The 20423-nt window shown below is 35.1% G+C and overlaps 2 protein-coding genes across 3 annotated transcripts in view; both read right to left on the bottom strand.

Annotated features, from left to right (window-relative positions):
* The window catches only part of LOC139513292 (stimulated by retinoic acid gene 6 protein-like), a 70403-nt gene extending 61832 nt beyond the window's left edge, over positions 1-8571 (bottom strand). Inside the window, exon 1 of the mRNA XM_071301657.1 lies at positions 8510-8571. Coding sequence (XP_071157758.1) covers positions 8510-8511 — 2 coding nt within the window. The 5' untranslated portion in view covers positions 8512-8571. The remainder of the gene's footprint in view (positions 1-8509) is intronic.
* Positions 8572-8951: 380 nt separating this feature from the next.
* The window catches only part of LOC139513291 (delta-like protein C), a 64454-nt gene continuing 52982 nt past the window's right edge, over positions 8952-20423 (bottom strand). For both annotated transcript variants that reach the window (XM_071301655.1, XM_071301656.1), the window contains 3 exons: positions 15850-15960; positions 14923-15078; positions 8952-12414 (listed from right to left, as the gene is read on the bottom strand). In XM_071301655.1, coding sequence (XP_071157756.1) covers positions 12371-12414; positions 14923-15078; positions 15850-15960 — 311 coding nt within the window. In that variant the 3' untranslated portion in view covers positions 8952-12370. The remainder of the gene's footprint in view (positions 12415-14922; positions 15079-15849; positions 15961-20423) is intronic.

Genomic DNA, 20423 nt, shown 5'->3' with positions numbered 1-20423 from the left:
TATCAGAGTTGTGATCCTCCTATTTATGTGGTCATGCAGGCCTTGAAGTTGGAAATGGTCCGTCTCTGCCCTCAGGTCATAGAGATATCTGACCACACGGGGCAGAGACTGAGAGGACCACTGGCTTCCCAATCTCAAATAGTTTAGGATGTGTCGGAAGTGAGCTGGGTCCCTGTCCAAAAAGTACATGGGGCTCCCATGCTCGTCCTTCCTAAATGGCCTCATGGTCGAACCTTCTTGAACCATCTCTGCCAGCAGAGAGCTTGGTTCCATCTTTAGGGTGGCTTTACTGGTCACAAACCTTGTACCACCAATGTCTAACACCACCCTACCAGATTGCACGTCACTCCACGCAGCCAGCTTGACATCAGTAACCCTCTGGCTTGCTAGGTGATCCCAGACCACACGGCGGGCAGGCTCAATGGCTGGAGCAGCCTCTGCCCTATCCTGTGTGGGCCTGGGGGTGACAGCTGGTGACTGAGGTGTAGGTTCCTCAACCCTGATGGAAGGCAGAGGAATACTGGGGACCTCCAGTGTCTCTTGGGGACCAACTCCAATGCTGACTTGGTCTACGACCTCTCCATCCTCAACATCAGATGCTAAGGATGGGTTAAGGGCGGTGTCCCCAGAGACACTGGTCAACTTGGCTGGCTCCTCTGCCTCTATTGGTGTGGGTGAGGGCTCCCTAACAACAGTGGCTGTCACCCTACAGGGAGTAGGGCGTGGTCTGGAACTGGCCAGGATGACTGAGATGTGCTTCCCACCCAGTGTTTTAGGTAACATAACTGGGTGGGTTTGGTGGTGCAACCCTAGCCAACGGTGAAGTGGTGGCGATGACTTGCCCTTGCCACTTCTTAGTCTTGCTCAAGCCTGGCTCGCTACTGGGCCTCTTCTTTCCTTTTTGGCCAGGAACGACTGTTCTCCTGGGTAAAAGCCTGGCCAAAATTTTATCATCAACGGTTTGGCGAAAAGCAATTAAAACCTTTTTGGCTTCCTCTCCTGTGAGGCCAGACTGCCTAACCACCAAGGTTGTGGTCTGAGTCCTGGCATCACAGGTGCCATGTTTCTGGTCTGCCCTTCCCAAAAACTTGAAACACGAGTCACACCTGTGACTCACACCAGAGTGCTGTTCTATTAAGTGGCGACGTACCACAGTCTTCCTGACAGCCACAAATAGATCCTTGTCTCCATGCTGACATAGGGAGCATGCCCATTTGGTTACCTGTCAAAAGAATGAAATAAAAAACATGAATATTAGGGCGTTAATATTACTGATGGTTTCTATAAATAACATACATAAACATGTAGAACAATAATTAGTTTTTAAGTTTATGCGTTCCACGAGCACATTCTCTACAGTGGATGCTTCTTTAAACTTAAATTGTTGTCAACTCTAACAAGCAATTACCAATTATAGGTTTCTATGTGTTTATGTATGTTATTTATAGAAACCATCAGTAATATTAACGCCCTAATATTCATGTTTTTTATTTCATTCTTTTGCCTTTTACGGTGCAGAGACACCGAAAATTTAGCGGTGCTTCAAAGTTTGGATTTGGCGCACCACATCTATTTTCGGTGTCTCTGCACCGTAAAAGGCAAAAATTATATACATTGCTAAGGCAATGCACCTGGATAAGAGATGACCTTTTATTACTAAATTGTAAACCTTGGTGCAACAGCACCTCGTTTTTATACTGTCACTTGAACCTCGGGTGCACAGGAACTTTGGGTGTAACTGAACCTTGGTGCAACCGCACCGCATTTATATACCTTAATTAATTGAACCTTGGTGCAACCGCACCTCATTTATATACTGTAACCTAAACCTTAGGGGCAATTGAACCTCAGGTGTTTATGCACCTCACCGGAAATACAGCAAGTTAACTATGAGATTGATAAATCTCATACCTTTTTAAGTTTTATGTATCCTCTTGGGACCTCTTCTGTTTATATAATGTCATACTAGTTTATAGTATAAATATTTACTATTGTAAAACTGCATAAATTCATGTTGTGCCTTACTACCAGAATAAACAGGGTGTGAACTTTTATTAGTTTTATGTCTCTGTAAAGCCTTAACAGTTAGAGTTATAACAACAGATCGAACCCCTTTTAGAAGTATATATTTATATATATACACCTTGATATGTCGTCGTCCTATAAGTGGTCAATGCGCTGACTGGAGATACACGCCTGTGGTGGCGACGCAACATATTTGGCATCCTCGGTGGGATGTATAACTAACTGAGTTATCTCCCATTTAATGTATTTAAGTTTTTGACCCACTGTTTTGATTGTGGTGGCGACGCAACAAAAGGGACACTAGTCAAACTTATAAGTGGAAGATACCAAAGTGAAACTAGTCAAACATAGAAGGGGAAGATAACAAAGGGACACTAGTCAAACTTATAAGGGGAAGATACCAAAGGGAAACTAGTCAATCTTATAAGTGGGAGATACCAAAGTGAAACTAGTCAATCTTATAAGTGGAAGATACCAAAGGGACACTAGTCAAACTTATAAGGGGAAGATACCGAAGGGACACTAGTCAAACTTATAAGGGGAAGATACCAAAGGGAAACTAGTCAAACTTATAAGTGGAAGATACCTGAGGGACACTAGTCAAACTTATAAGTAGAGGATACCAAAGGGACACTAGTCAAACTTATAAGTGGAACATACCAGAGGGACACTAGTCAAACTTATAAGTGGAAGATACCAGAGGGACACTAGTCAAACTTATAAGTGGAAGATACCAAAGGGACACTAATCAAACTTATAAGTGAAAGATAACAAAGTGAAACTAGTCAAACTTATATGTGGAAGATACCAAAGGGACACTAGTCAAACTTATAAGTGGAAGATACCAAAGGGACACTAGTCAAACTTATAAGTGGAAGATACCAAAGGGACACTAGTCAAACATATAAGGGGAAGATAACAAAGTGAAACTAGTCAAACATATAAGGGGAAGATAACAAAGGGACACTAGTCAAACTTATAAGGGGAAGATACCAACGGGAAACCAGTCAATCTTATAAGTGGGAGATACCAAAGGGACACTAATCAAACTTATAAGTGGAAGATACCAAAGGGACATAAGTCAAACTTATATGTGGAAGACACCATAGGGACACTAGTCAAACTAATAAGTGGAAGATACCAGAGGGACACTAGTTAAACTTATAAGTGGAAGATACCAGAGGGACACTAGTCAAACTTATAAGTGGAAGATACCAAAGGGACACTAGTCAAACTTATAAGGGACACATGTCAAACTTATAAATGGAAGATACCAAAATGACACTAGTCAAACTTATAAGTGGAAGATACCAAAGGGACACTAGTCAAACTTATATGTGGAAAACACCAAAGGGACACTAGTCAAACTTATAAGTGGAAGATACCAAAGGCACACTAGTCAAACTTATAAGTGGAAGATACCAAAGGGACACTAGTCAAAGTTATAAGTGGAAAATACCAAAGGGACACTAGTCAAAGTTATAAGTGGAAGATTCCAGAGGGACAATTGTCAAACTTATAAGTGGAAGATACCAGAGGGACACTAGTCAAACTTGTAAGTGGAAGATACCAGAGGGACACTAGTCAAACTTATAAATGGAAGATTCCAGATGGACACTAGTCAAACTTATATGTGGAAGATACCAAAATGACACTAGTCAAACTTATAAGTGGAAGATACCAAAGGGACACTAGTCAAACTTATATGTGGGAGATACCAAAGGGACACTAGTCAAACTTATAAACGGAAGATTCCAGATGGACACTAGTCAAACTTATAAGTGGAAGATACCAACGGGACACTTGTCAAACTTATAAAGGGAAGATACCAAATGGACACTAGGCAAACTTATAAGTGGAAGATACCAAAGGGACACTAGTCAAACTTATAAGTGGAAGATATTAAAGGGACACTAGTCAAAGTTATAAGTGGAAGATACCAACTGGACACTAGTCAAACTTATAAGTGGAAGATACCAAAGGGACACTAGTCAAACTTATAAAGATACCAAAGGGACACTAGTCAAACTTATAAGTGGAGGATACCAAAGGGACACTAGTCAAACTTATAAGTGGAGGATACCAAAGGGACACTAGTCAAACTTATAAGTGGAAGATACCAAAGGGACACTAGTCAAACTTATAAGTAGAAGATACCAAAGGGACACTAATCAAACTTATAAGTGGAAGATACCAAAGGGACATAAGTCAAACTTATATGTGGAAGACACCATAGGGACACTAGTCAAACTTATAAGTGGAAGATACCAGAGGGACACTAGTTAAACTTATAAGTGGAAGATACCAGAGGGACACTAGTCAAAATTATAAGGGACACATGTCAAACTTATAAATGGAAGATACCAAAGGGACACTAGTCAAACTTATAAGGGGAAGATACCAAAGGGAAACTAGTCAATCTTATAAGTGGGAGATACCAAAGGGACACTAATCAAACTTATAAGTGGAAGATACCAAAGGGACATAAGTCAAACTTATATGTGGAAGACACCATAGGGACACTAGTCAAACTTATAAGTGGAAGATACCAGAGGGACACTAGTTAAACTTATAAGTGGAAGATACCAGAGGGACACTAGTCAAACTTATAAGTGGAAGATACCAAAGGGACACTAGTCAAACTTATAAGGGACACATGTAAAACTTATAAATGGAAGATACCAAAATGACACAAGTCAAACTTATAAGTGGAAGATACCAAAGGGACACTAGTCAAACTTATATGTGGAAAACACCAAAGGGACACTAGTCAAACTTATAAGTGGAAGATACCAAAGGCACACTAGTCAAACTTATAAGTGGAAGATACCAAAGGGACACTAGTCAAAGTTATAAGTGGAAAATACCAAAGGGACACTAGTCAAAGTTATAAGTGGAAGATTCCAGAGGGGCACTTGTCAAACTTATAAGTGGAAGATACCAGAGGGACACTAGTCAAACTTATAAGTGGAAGATACCAGAGGGGCACTAGTCAAACTTATAAATGGAAGATTCCAGATGGACACTAGTCAAACTTATAGGTGGAAGATACCAAAATGACACTAGTCAAACTTATAAGTGGAAGATACCAACGGGACACTTGTCAAACTTATAAAGGGAAGATACCAAATGGACACTAGGCAAACTTATAAGTGGAAGATACCAAAGGGACACTAGTCAAACTTATAAGTGGAAGATATTAAAGGGACACTAGTCAAAGTTATAAGTGGAAGATACCAACTGGACACTAGTCAAACTTATAAGTGGAAGATACCAAAGGGACACTAGTCAAACTTATAAAGATACCAAAGGGACACTAGTCAAACTTATAAGTGGAGGATACCAAAGGGACACTAGTCAAACTTATAAGTGGAGGATACCAAAGGGACACTAGTCAAACTTATAAGTGGAAGATACCAAAGGGACACTAGTCAAACTTATAAGTAGAAGATACCAAAGGGACACTAATCAAACTTATAAGTGGAAGATACCAAAGGGACATAAGTCAAACTTATATGTGGATGAAACCATAGGGACACTAGTCAAACTTATAAGTGGAAGATACCAGAGGGACACTAGTTAAACTTATAAGTGGAAGATACCAGAGGGACACTAGTCAAAATTATAAGGGACACATGTCAAACTTATAAATGGAAGATACCAAAGGGACACTAGTCAAACTTAAAAGTGGAAGATACCAAAGGCAGGCACACTAGTCAAACTTATAAGTGGAAGATACCAAAGGGACACTAGTCAAAGTTATATGTGGAAGATACCAAAGGGACACTAGTCAAACTTATAAGTGGAAGATACCAAAGTGAAACTAGTCAAACTTATAAGTGGAAGATACCAAAGGGACACTAGTCAAAGTTATATGTGGAAGATACTAAAGGGACACTTGTCAAACTTATAAGTGGAAGATACCAGAGGGACACTAGTCAAACTTATAAGTGGAAGATACCAGAGGGACACTAGTCAAACTTATAAATGGAAGATTCCAGATGGACACTAGTCAAACTTATAGGTGAAAGATACCAAAATGACACTAGTCAAACATATAAGTGGAAGATACCAAAGGGACACTAGTCAAACTTATATGTGGAAGATACCAAAGGGACACTAGTCAAACTAATAAGTGGAAGATACCAAAGGGACATTTGTCAAAGTTATAAGTGGAAGATACCAAAGGGACACTAGTCAAACTTATAATTGGAAGATACAAACTTATAAGTGGAGGATACCAAAGGGACATTTGTCAAAGTTATAAGTGGAAGATACCAAAGGGACACTAGTCAAACTTATAATTGGAAGATACAAACTTATAAGTGGAGGATACCAAAGGGACATTTGTAAAACTTATAATTGGAAAACAACTGACAATGCCATGGCTAAGATACCAAGACAGACCAAAAGACAGACAACAGTGTACAAAACACAACATAGAAAACAAACGACAGAGCAAAACGAATCCCTAAAAGAACAGGAGTGGTTCAGGTGCTCCAGAATGGGATGGAGATCCTGCTCTATATAGGGCACCAGTCGTATTGCATCTGTAAATACACATCCGCTAATAAGTTTAATTCAGTAGATCACTTTGAGTTTGACTGTCCTTCTGGTATCTTTCGCCCCTCTTTTAAAGAAAAAAACGACATAGTTGTTTCGACAATTGGAATATATCTGTTGTCATCTATGAAAAAATCTGCCATAATTGAAAACAAGAGTGCAAACGCTGAAATGTCTCGCCTTCTATACTAATCATTGATATTATGTTGATAGTCCTAAGTATAAAGCTAAGCTTTTTTACAACTGTCACATAAACTTAACATTAACCAAGATAACTAAACAAAGACCAATGAACCTTGAAAATGAGGTCAAGGTAAGATGAAAGATGTCAGACAGACATGTACAGCTAACAATGCTTCTATACAACATATATAGTTGACCCATTACTTATAGTTTAAAAAAAATAGACCAAAACACAAAAACTTAACAATGTGCAATGAACCGTGAAAATGAGGTCACGGTCAAATAAAACCTGTGCGACTGACATAAAGATCATAAAATATTTCCATACACCAATTATAGTTGACCTATGGCATTTAGTACTAGATAAAAAGTCCAAAACTCAAAAACTTAACTTTGACCACTGAACCATGAAAATGAGGCCAGGGTCTCATGACATCTGTCCGCTAGATATGTACACCTTACAATCATTCCATACAACAAATATAGTAGACATATTACTTATAGTATGAGAAAAACAGATCAAAACACAAAAATTTAACTATAACCACTGAACCATGAAAATGAGGTCAAGGTCAGATGACACCTGCCAGTTGGACATGTACACCTTACAGTCCTTCCATACACCGAATATACTAGCCCTATTGCTTATAGTATCTGAGATATGGACTTGACCACCAAAACTTAACCTTATTCACTGATCCATGAAATGAGGTCGAGGTCAAGTCAAAACTGTCTGACAGACATGAGGACCTTGCAAGGTACGCACATATCAAATATAGTTATCCTTATTACTTATAATAAGAAAGAATTCAACATTACAAAAAATTTGAACTTTTTTTTCAAGTGGTCACTGAACCATGAAAATGAGGTCAAGGACACTGACGGAAACTTCGTAACATGAAGCATCTATATACAAAATATGAAGCATCCAGGTCTTCTACCTTCTAAAATATAAAGCTTTTAAGAAGTGAGCTAACGTCGCCGCCGCCGCCGGATCACTATCCCTATGTCGAGCTTTCTGCAACAATAGTTGCAGGCTCGACAACCAGCGCATTATGGCGTCCGTTAAATGTTTTGAAGAGATGCCTCCAACTTCACCACTTTAAAGTCTTGGTCTAATAGTTTCCATGTAAACAATAACCTTCTTTCGTAGATATCATGATAGTACGAATGCACGCTCAGGAATATCGTATTAACTAGGAGATATTTACTATTGAGGTGCTGCTGAAATATTATTATGTAGAAATAAAAAGTTTTACAATTGGGTAGCGGAAATGCTCTAATTTGTTTTGTTCTCAACCAACCATCAATGTCAATTTCAATTTCAAAAATTAGATATGAGGCAGAGTTAAGTTGTTAATTTCAGAGTCGTTTGGTCTGGAGAATTGGAATCATACCACGTTTTCTTATGTTTATCTTAAATTGGATTTAGTATCCTTAATTTCAATAAACTCATCTGAGAAACCAGGATTAAAGTGTTCACCAAACGCGCATCAATAAAGTTAAAAAGCAACATAAAGAACGGAGTCCAAAAGCATCTAGGACATGAAATGCCGAAAGGTTTGAAAAAATACAGCAAGGGGATATTTCGATGGGGTTGATGCTTTCTATATAGTCATCACATTTAAAGTTATCTAATTAACTACTCTGTATTCAAACATTATTCATGATTTGGTTTAATTCAAAGTATCAAATGTCTTTAAGCAAATAAATCAATAAATTTAAAATTCTCACTTACATTTTTTTCTAATCAGATACGATGAATTTTTTCTACAACTTTCATATGTTATTGTAGTCAGATATCGTACATTTGGACTATCATCTACATGTATTAGTTTATCAGTATTTGCTTTATGATATACCGTGATTATTTTTGTGTCAGTCGTCTAATGTGTACGTTATTGTTAAAAGCAGTTTAGAAATTTTAATTAAATAGAGGCATTAATTATAGATATATCCTTTTGTTTGTAACTTGTACATTGTTACTACATTTTATGTTGGGTCTTTTTCTATTCTAAAGAGGCTGTCATGTGTTTGAAAGTTTTCCAAGTATTTTATTACGTACTCGCTTTAAGATACCCGGTTCGTCCATTTTTGCAAATAGAATCTATAGGGCCAGTGCTGTTTTGAAATTCGACAAAACCTGCAAATTGGTATTTCATTATTTATACACAACACAATTTAAGAATAATGTTTATTATTAAAGTATCAAAACATATTAATCTACACATAATATTAAAATAAAATGTAACATAACAGTTCATATCTTTCTACATTATAATATTAATGATTATAAATAATTAATTATGATTATGTTTTTAAGTTTTTTTTAATTTTACGTGAAGAATGTTTTGGTTTCATGTCACCAAAATAAATTGTATATAAATTAATGAATGAATCTCTATTTCATCCATGAATATGAAGATTTTGCAGACAATAAGAAAACAATTTATTTACAACAATAAACAACATATCATACATTTTGAGATAAATAACCAATGAACATATTTAGATAAACACACACTACACAGATTTTGGTACACTAAACAAAAACACTATGTTTTTCAATCAATGTCTATTGCAAATTCAAAATTAAACCTGTTTTCAAATAATACATGTCTAAATTTTTAAACATGGGGTAAACATGTTGCTATGTAAAACACAATTCTAGACCAAACTATAGGATTGAGATCGGATACTGTATCATTAAAAGATCCCAATAGTACTTCAATAAGGTTATCGTCGTCTAAATTGAAAATGTCCATGGACTTTTGAATGGGAAGTTCATCCACAATTTTATAGAGCATAACATTTTTTTCTGTTGATAGAACATGACACTCCATTATTAGATGCCTAACTATATCAACGTTTTTAACATTGAGTACATGTAGCTTCTTTATGGCTGCCGAACCTAAAGCCTAAAGTACTAATAGTTCGAATTTTGAATGGGTATATAAAACTGTCAACATAATTAATCTATTTTCACAGAGGGTTTAGGTGAATTTTGGAATACCGTATGAGTTCATTTCTATTTTTCTTTATTACTTTTCATTAAACTGACGGACAATTTTCGACCACAGCACTTTTTCTGGTATGTAATTCTCATTTACATAGGTTTGAAGGAATGAAAATATATCGGTTTTAGCAAGAGTTGTTTATATATACAGGTAGCTCTAATTATAAAGTTAGATGTTAATCATTTAAAATTGAATCCCCCACCCCACAACAAATGAGACCGTGAAAATGCGGGTCCCCTTTTGTTGTTTTCCTCGGGCAAAATAAAAAGGGTATACATATTATGTTGTAATATGAAATAATTTGCGAAAAACAAATGTGACATACATACATCAACAACAACCACTGAATTACATGCTACCTATTTGGTACGGACACATACAGAATGCAGCGGTTTTATACATGATTGTAAGCGCTCAACCCTCTCTTAAAGAACTAACTGTAATAATAAATTTCAGTTGGATGAATTCAAAAGACCGATTAGCTGAAAGCTAAAACTAAGCCAAATACATCTGATAAATGAATCATATTCTCCAAAATGATAATTGATTTGCTGAAATTGTGGTTAAAAAATGGTTTTTGTTTTAAATCAATAAAATTTAAAACATAAAAAAAAAATACTACAAGTAAAAAATATCATTACGATAAACAAAATGGAAACAACACAATTAAATCATATAGCGTCCGAAGTGTACCTTAGTTCCAACCTGCACTAAGAACACCAGAAGTTAAAAATGAGAAGACAGGATGCATAAACCCTGTTACGTCAAAAGTCATACGACTTAACGATATATAAAAGCACGAACACAAATCAAGGTAAATAATAAGATACGCAACCCATTCACATAGAATATATAACGTTAGACCATCTTGTATTATTTGTGAAAAAAAACCCACTAAATAATCTTTATTAGGTCTTTGAACTTTCCGATGAACTTTTAAAGAAAATGAAAAAGACGTTATTTGACAAAACCCTGGCTTAATTTAATTGTTTGCATCGACATTGCTGACGACTTACAAAGTTTGAGTTTGTATTTTGTACGATCTTGACTTTTTTTTCTTAATGATGAAATAATCTGAAACCTTTTACGTTGTGTAACTATAAAGGATTCTCTTCCAAATAAAGTAGCAACAATAACTCTGTTAAAAATGCATTGATAAAGTGCAAATACATGAACCAATGACTTAGTTAGTAAATAATCTCATCATATACACCAGGATTGAAGTTATGTATTTGCGTCAGACGCACGTTTGGTCTACAAAAAGACTCATCACTGATGCTCGAATCCAAAAAAATATTAAAAAGTCCTAATAAAGCACGAAGTTGAGGAGCATTGAGGACCAAGTATTTCTAAAGTTTTTGCCAAATACAGCTCAAAGATTTCTTCTATTCTTATTTGAGAACAGGTTTTGCTCAAATGAATTTTATCTATCAATAATGAAACTGAACTTGAATATCGAATATCACCTGAGCATTAAGCTCTCCAAATCATATGTCTCTTAAACATTTTGAGAAATAAATCAAACCAGCTGTATTCCCCTTATTTTGTCAAATGACATGATTTATAGATATTTTATGGACCTAGCTTTATTAATCGTTATTATTAGATATCTTTATCGAATTTCGAAAACTAGGGATGACCAAACATGTTAATAAATTTATATTCTTTAAATTTGAATGTTTCTTTAAAATTTGTTCTGAAGCGCGCGGCATTCATATAAACATAAACATGAAAAATATAACAAAAGTAAAAAACCGACAGGCTAAACTAAAGTCTAATTGGGTTTCATTGCCATTTCGCTTTTTGAATTTAACATTGTTTAATTTTCTTTCGTTTTTCAGTGGTAGGTACGCACCTGATAAAGTTCTTGTTTTGAAATAAAATTAAGAATGGAAATGGGGAATGTGTCAAAGAGACAACAACCCGACCATAGAACAGACAACAGAAGAAGGTCACCAATAGGTCTTCAATGCAGCGAGAAATTTCCGCACCCGGAGGCGTCCTTCAGCTGGCCCCTAAACAAATATATATACTAGTTCAGTGATAATGAACGCCATACTAATCTCCAAATTATACACAAGAACCTAAAATTAAAAATAATACAAGGCCAACAAAGGCCAGAGGCTCCTGATTTAAGACAGGCGCACACATGCGACGGGGTTAAACATGTTTATGAAATTTCAACCCTCCCCCTATACCTCTAGCCAATGTAGAAAAGTAAACACGTAACAATACGCACATTAAAATTCAGTTCAAGAGAATTCCGAGTCTGATGTCAGACAATGTAACAAAAGAAATACTGTTTCGTGGTCATAGTTTATAATATGTAATGAAGTTATAGCATGCCCAATTTGATATTGAGTATGTTTGTATTCAGAAAGACAAATTTTATGTATGTACAACAGTTAAGATGATCATGCAAATTGCATTTTATTTCCTTGAATAAGACTAAAAGTATTATCTATTTACTGGCATCATTGTCTATTAACTAGCATCATTGTAGCATTGTGTTGTTTGGTGAATCAACAATCAACAGTTTAGAGTATAGCAGATGGAAAATATTTACATCTACGCCAACCCTATCAACCATTGGTACAGTTAGGTATGTTATAAGTTTCAGACTGATCTAAAACATAAAAAAAGATATATAAATGATAAAATGAGTTATGTTAACGTCTTGTCTATTTCTTAATTCAATTGATCTTTGCAAATTGAGAAGAATTGAAAAGATCAGACCGAATAAATCTTTATCGAAAATGGTTTAAAAATAAATACGCAAGAATACTTTGGTAAAGTTTGATATGCTTAATTATGTAATAATGAAGAATTTATCTTTTTTTTTCTAAAGAAACAATCTTTTATAGACTTTAGTCAAAAACAATATCAAAATGATAAATAATCATTTTGTCCAACCCGTGCTCATCCACAAAACAAACTTAAAACTTAAAAAAAAGGGTGAAACGCCCAGGATATAATCATAATGATAAAATAAGATATCGCATTACATTTATATTACTGTAACATTTGTATTATAAGTAACGTCACATGATGAATATAGGCTTTATCTAGGGTTTAAAAACATAAAATTTTATATTGTGGTAAGAAGATGATGGACTATGGACCTTCTACATCAGCAATGTTTTGTTTATCGTTAATGTGATAACATTAAATTTGGTGAATTATATGTCATACTTCTAAACTGGTGACACCTTTTCGACAGACGTTCTCCAACTATCCGATAACTAGATCTTAAACAGGGCTACATTTTTGTTCTTCCCTCTTTCTATATATAGGTAAAATTGAGAAAGGAAATGGGGAATGTGTCAAAGCGACAACAACCCGACCATAGAGCAGACAACAGCCGAAGGTCACCAATGGGCCTTCAATGTAGCGAGAAATTCCCGCACCCGGAGGCGTCCTTCAGCTGGCCCCTTAAAAATATGTATACTAGTTCAGTGATAATAGACGTCATACTAAACTCCGAATTATACACAAGAAACTTAAATTAAAAATCATACAAGACCAACAAAGGCCAGAGGCTCCTGACTTGGGACAGGCGCATAATTGCGGCGGGGATAAACATGTTTATGAGATCTAATATGCATTTTCGATGGAATGAACATATTGAATAAGATATATGATCAGTGGTACAAATAATGAGGTCGAGATCATGTTAATCTTGTCGTCTGAAAGACACGTATACTCCCATGGAAGCCATGTATCAAATATAGTTATCCTATTAAACATAATAAAAAAGGGACGAAAGATACAAGAGGGACAGTCAATAAATCGAAAATAAACTGACAACGCCTGGCTAAAAATGAAAGAAGACAAACAGACAAACAATAGAACACATGACACAACATAGAAAACTAAAGAATAAGCAACACGAACCCTACCATAACTAGGGGTGATATCAAGTGCTCCGGAAGGGTAAGCAGATCTTGCTCCACATGTGGCACCCGTCGTGTTGCTTATGTTATAACAAATCCGGTAAATAGTCTAATTCGGTATGTCATATTAATGAAAGGGAAGGGGATTGTGGTTACGACGTAAGGAACATATCCGATATCATAAGTTGGTACTTCTCATGAGAATTTGTTTTCAAGCAGTCAATGAACCATATAATGGAGGACAATAATAATGGCCTCAATGTATGAAGCATCCAGGTATTATTCTATCTGAAATATAAAGCTTTTTAAAAATAGCATAGATTACCTTAGCCGTGTTTGGCACAACGTTTTTTGGAATTTTGGGTCCGCAATGCTCTTCAATGGCTTTCTAACTATTATGATCTTAGCATCACTGATGAGACTTTTGAAGACGAAACGCGCGTCTGGCGTATCGAATTATAAGCCTGGTACCTTTGATAACTATTAACACCACTGGGGCGATGCCGTTACTGGCGGACGTTTTGTCTACTAGTGTATCACCAGCCAAGTAGTCCGCAATATCAACTATGTGTTCATTCTTATAATATTACTGTTTGCAAAAGTATGAATTATTCGAAATACTAAGGATTTTTTTTTATCCCAGGCATAGATTACCTGAGCAATATTTGACACAACTGTTGGGAATTTTGGGTGCTCAATGCTCTTCAACTTTATACCTGCTTAGCTTTCTAACTATTTTGATCTGAGCGTAACTGATGAGTCTTTTGTAGACGACATACTCGTCAGGCGTATCCAATCGAACGCCTGGTACCTTTGATAACTTTTAACACCACTGAATCGATGCAAATTGCTGGTGGACGTTTCGTCCCCGAGTGTATCACCAGCCCAGTATTCAGCACTTTGGTGTTGACATGAATATCAACTGTTTGCAAAAGTATGAATTATTCGCAATACTAAGAATTTCTTATCCCAGACATAGATTACCTTAGCCGTATTTGGCACAACTTTTTGGAATTTTGGTTCCTCAATGCTCTTCAACTAGTACCTGTTTGGCTTTTTAACTATTTTGGACTGAAATCCCTTTGTCACGGTGAGACAAATTTGGACACAAATGTGCTAATATATCAGGAACATTAAATAACGTAAAGAATTTTAGCAAAGTTAAAAAAAAGATATGACCGCAAAATATTTATCTAATATATATGAAATATGTTTATTTGTCTAGTATAATTGTAACTTACGTTGTGGTATTTTACAGATGAAAGTGCTATTGTTTTGTGAAATATGACACTTTGCATCATAGTTTCTACTGCAAATTTTAGTTTGTAACATACTGGTACTCAATTGTTCTTCACAAATCCTGATTGGTATATGTTGACAATAATGACCGCTGAATCCTGCATATTAGACAAAAACAAAAACCTTAGAATGTTTTTTTCTCTCTTAAAAGCAACTTTTTACTTTACTCATCTTTTTGTTTCGTCGTAAAATCTTATGAATATAACTCAAATCAGTATCATAAACAAAATTTCATATAAAACGTGGATTGAGTACACACATAATAACCGAGCCAATTTCCCAAATCCCCGCTCTGCACATTCACACCCAACATTTTATCGACACGATTACGGAAACCATGGTTAAAGTAAGTTTTCCAACAGTAACGTTGACATCAAGTTATACTATTTGGTACACCACCAATGCATTTTTTTTTAAAATTAGTTGCATTATATGTTAAGCAATTGGATTCAATCTGAAAGACATCAAGTTTTAAGCAAAATTTACACAAATTTTATCAGAGACAAAAAATCGAATCTTTGTGGCAAAGCAATACATCGGAATGCCCTCACGGTTATCGTGATGTAAAATGATTTGCTTTCATAGAAGACAAGAAAATTTTGATCAATTTTTTTTCCAAGGTCTGCACAAATAAACGACATGCAGATTCAAGCAGTTACAAGACCTGTTTTCCCTTTGGCGACGCCTGTAAAAATAAAAACATTGTACTGTTTATAATTAAGCAGCGGACGTTTTAAATACTCAAAGTCATGTTTAATTTTCATCTAGTACAACAAAGTATGAAGTATATTGGAGGTACATGTAAATTTGCTGACCCTGATTGGTACTATTTCTGCTGTTTTATAGATATTTAGTATATATATATATACCTTCAGGACAAGAGCATTTTATATCTTTTGCGGTTGCTAGTGAAACTTCAGGATCCTTACTACAATTGCCTCCATTCTGACATGGACAATAGTCACCTAAACACTTGTTATCTATTAGAAATAAAAAGTGCAATGTGTTATCTTTCAGGCAGTCACAGTTTATTCGTTTATGGGACAATATGACCAAAAAAAATGCATAAATAACAGCAATAGTAATAAGCCGCGATTTAATACTCTGATTCAAACAAAAAATTCTCTGAAACCGATATTATCAAGATGCTTGATTTCTTGATTGATAACATATTTGTAACGTTCGGAGGACGTGTTTTTCAACAGACTGTCGGCATCCCAATGGAAACAAACTGTGCCCCTCTACTTACCGACTTGTTTCTTTTTTATTATGATCTGACTTCATGCAGAAACTTCTTAGGAAGAAAGATAAGAAGTTAGCAATATCCTTTAACTCTACTTTCCGCTATATAGATGACGTTCTTTCACTAAACAATTCAAAATTTGGTGACTATTTGGAACGCAGCTATCCCATCGAATTGGAGATAAAGGATACTACAGATACAGTTAAGTCGGCTTCATATCTTGACTTACATCTAGAAATTGACAATGAGGGTCGGTTGAAAACAAAACTTTACGACAAAAGAGATGATTTCAGCTTTCCAATTGTGAACTTTCCATTTCTAAGTAGCAACATTCCAGCAGCACCTGCATACGGGGTACATATCTCCCAATTGATACGATATTCCCGTGCTTGCATTTCCTATCATGATTTTCTTGATAGAGGGTTAATGCTCACAAGGAAGCTATTAGAACAAGAGTTCCAAATGGTGAAGTTAAAATCATCCCTTCGTAAATTTTACGGACGCCATCACGAGTTGGTTGGCCGTTATGGAATAACCGTTTCACAAATGATATCGGATATGTTCCTTACGTCGTAACTACAATCCCCTTCCCTTTCATGAATGTGACCTACAGAATTAGACTATTTACCGGATTTGTAATCACATAAGCAACACGACGGGTGCCACATGTGGAGCAGGATCTGCTTACCCTTCCGGAGCACCTGAGATCACCCCTAGTTTTTGGTGGGGTTCGTGTTGTTTATTCTTTAGTTTTCTATGTTGTGTCATGTGTACTATTGTATTTCTGTTTGTCTTTTTCATTTTTAGCCATGGCGTTGTCAGTTTGTTTTAGATTTATGAGTTTGCCTGTCCCTTTGGTATCTTTCGTCCCTCTTTTAATAGTCACAATTCGATAAAGCCAAAAAAAAGAAAACAATCTGGATCAATCTGGGTAACTACAAACACACTAACTATAAGAGGAGAACAACAAAAACACTGAAGTGCAACAAAAACAAACGCAAACACATATAGAAACGGACTATTGATAACAACTTCAATTTCCTGACTTGTTTCAAGACATTTAAAAAATGTGAGTTATTCCTTGTTTTATGGCTAGTCAAACCTCACACTAATATGGTTATAATTACAAAACACTAAAATGACAACACTTCTTGACAGGAATGAAAAAAAACCCGCAAGAACACTCATCACATAGAAATACATAAATATTTAACATAAGAGTACATTGCATCAGCAAAAAAACCCAACAGACACCTCCCATGAATTTACGACAGCACACCAGGACACCACACACGAAATATAAACTGCCTATCACATGAATTGATGAACGTAACAAACAATGACGTATTTTTTGTTAAGTTTATATTATAACATGTAAATTTCTAAAAATAAATATATTTGCTGTATTTATAACCGTATAAGAATATTAAATTGTAATTGAGTTTGCAATGGTGTTATTTTATGTATTTTCTAACTAATACAGGAATATTAAAATGAAATAGCGATTGTAATGATGCTATCATTTGTATATTCTAATCATGTTAGTTTTTCTTATAAATCAAAAGTGTGTTTATATATTCATCTTACCTTTTATTATTTAAGGGGACATGATTGGTTAACGGACTACACGGGGTGACTATATATGTTTGGTATAGGGTGCACTAAAAAATACATGGTTAGTTACCATATAAGGTTAGCAACCATATGGGGTTAGTAAGGAGTTACTTCCCTTTCAAAACAAAATAGAAATCTGAAAGGTTTAAACAGACGAATAAACTCATAATGAACGATTGAAATACATTCATAAAAAAACATTAAAGCTTACACGTTGTTAATGTTGGCATTTGTGTTTTGTATAGACAAATGGAAGTCGGTTCTTTCACATTTTTAAAACTAAGTATTGAAGACTTAATCACTTTGATAGGCCGATGTTCTAAATACCACATGTGAAACAGTCGGTAAGATGAATTCGTTACACGTTGTGTTTACATACCCCATATATCTCGTATTAGGTCACTTATTTGGCAAAACTTTTAGGAATTTTGGTTCTCAATGCTCTTCAACTTCGTACTTTATTTGGCCTTTTTAACTTTTTTGGCTTCGAGCGTCACTGATGAGTCTTTTGTAGACGAAACGCGCGTCTGGCGTATATACTAAATTTAGTCCTGGTATCTATGATGAGTTTATTTACACACCGTGTAACTAATAATTTATATATTTCTCTACTTCTTCGTCATTTTATCCCTTTCTACAACCATTGTATAAAGCAAATTAATCAACGTGTGGTCTCAGTTCTTCATTGGATTAAATTATGACGCCGAATTTTCTTGCTTTCCTCTGAATTTCATATTGTGAAGGCTAGTAAAAAGGCGACCATGCCTGATGACCTCATATAGTAAGATCACATCTATTTGCAGATCATTAGAAAAGAAGCATTAAGTTTGCCTGTGTATTGTTTGAAAATCCTTAGAGAAACAGATTCCACTACCAAATCTCGTGTACTACGATATTTATCCACGCTCGACAGTTAAACTGTCTCGAGTGGATAAATATCATAATACACTTATGCAGTGGTAGAATCTATATATATAAAAGAAAAAAGTGCATATAGTTACTTTAAACTTAAAATCATATATATGAAGTAGCTGATTTTTTTATCTGAACTTTTACCAACATATAGAAATAAAAAAAAACTGTTATTTAAGGCAAGATCTTGTAAGACCAAACAACCAATACACATGAAAAAAATACCTAAAGATATGTAGACGAACCACGTGCGATGAATAATTGATAAATAAATATTGCGACACGTCGAATTCAAACTCTTCAAAATATTCATATTCTGGATGGACCACGTTAGGGTTAAGCAGATTTGACGACGTAGATGGTAAACCAAAATCTTAAGACGTGGAAAAATGTCGTAAGTTAGTTAAGTTATAGACACATAGTATAAATCAAACAAGTCGTTATGTTGTCTATACACTAAACATAGTTTTATTTAAATTTTTCCTCCTCATAACACTGATTAATGTCTGTATAGTATGGACATATACGAGCATGACGTTTCAATTGAGATATATAAAAACCATACGATGTGGCAGAAAGTATGTTTCTGCTGAGAATTGGGAAATTGATAATTAGGATGTTGACTTGAAATCGTTTGTCATAGATTTTAGTCTGAAGTCGTCCATCTGTGTCAATATTGAGGAAAACATCATGGTATAAAGCAGTCCTTTTAGCCAAGTTTAATCCACCATTTTCTAGATAAGAAAATGCATGTACCAAGTCAGGAATATGACACTTGTTATCCATTCGTTTGATGTCTTTGATAGTTATCAAAGGTACCAGGATTATAATTTAGTACGCCAGACGCGCGTTTCGTCTACAAAAGACTCATCAGTGACGCTCATTTCAAAATATTTATAAAGCCAAACAAGTACAAAGTTGAAGAGCATTGAGGATCCGAAATTCCAAAAAGTTGTTCCAAATATGGCTAAGATAATCTATGCCTGGGATAAGAAAATCCTTAGTTTTTTCGAAAAATTCAAAGTTTTGTGAACAGGAAATTTATAAAATGACCACATTATTGATATTCATGTCAACACTTAATCTTTGAGATTTTGATTTTGCCATTTGATTAAGGACTTTCTGTTTTGAATTTTTCTCAAAGTTCAGTATTTTTGTGATTTTACTTTTTAGTATCAGTAGTATCTTTTATTTCAAGTTAACTGGGATATATTAGATACAAGTACTAACTGAAATAATGGGGTATTCAAGTAAGATTAAAGAATTTCGTAAGGTGCGTTTTCTGTTTGTCTTTTAGAGGATTCTGAATTATGCTACGATTACAAAAAAAAATAATTGACAAATAAATTAAGAATATAATAGTACTATGCATTTCAACAGGTTCGAAGGAAAAATAAAAAACCGTTACAAACTTTTTGAAGATTCTTTGAACTTGCATCTAGTGTCTCCAAAAAAGTGCCTTATGAAGTAAACAGAGCAATATCTAAAATTCCAAATGCCCCTATACTGATCGGCTGGAATTAAACTTATCATTTAAAACCAGTCAGTGTTACATCAATTTTACTGATGATTACATAGATAAAATGTCATGTGTAAGCTAACTAATAAGAAAGTAATCACGATTTAGAGTACAATATATCTCACGTTTATTCGTCTTATGAATGAAGTCAGAAC

Source organism: Mytilus edulis, chromosome 2 (assembly GCF_963676685.1).
Source record: "Mytilus edulis chromosome 2, xbMytEdul2.2, whole genome shotgun sequence".
Classification (NCBI taxonomy): Eukaryota; Metazoa; Mollusca; class Bivalvia; order Mytilida; family Mytilidae; genus Mytilus; species Mytilus edulis.
This window is presented reverse-complemented; position numbering and strand designations above follow the sequence as displayed.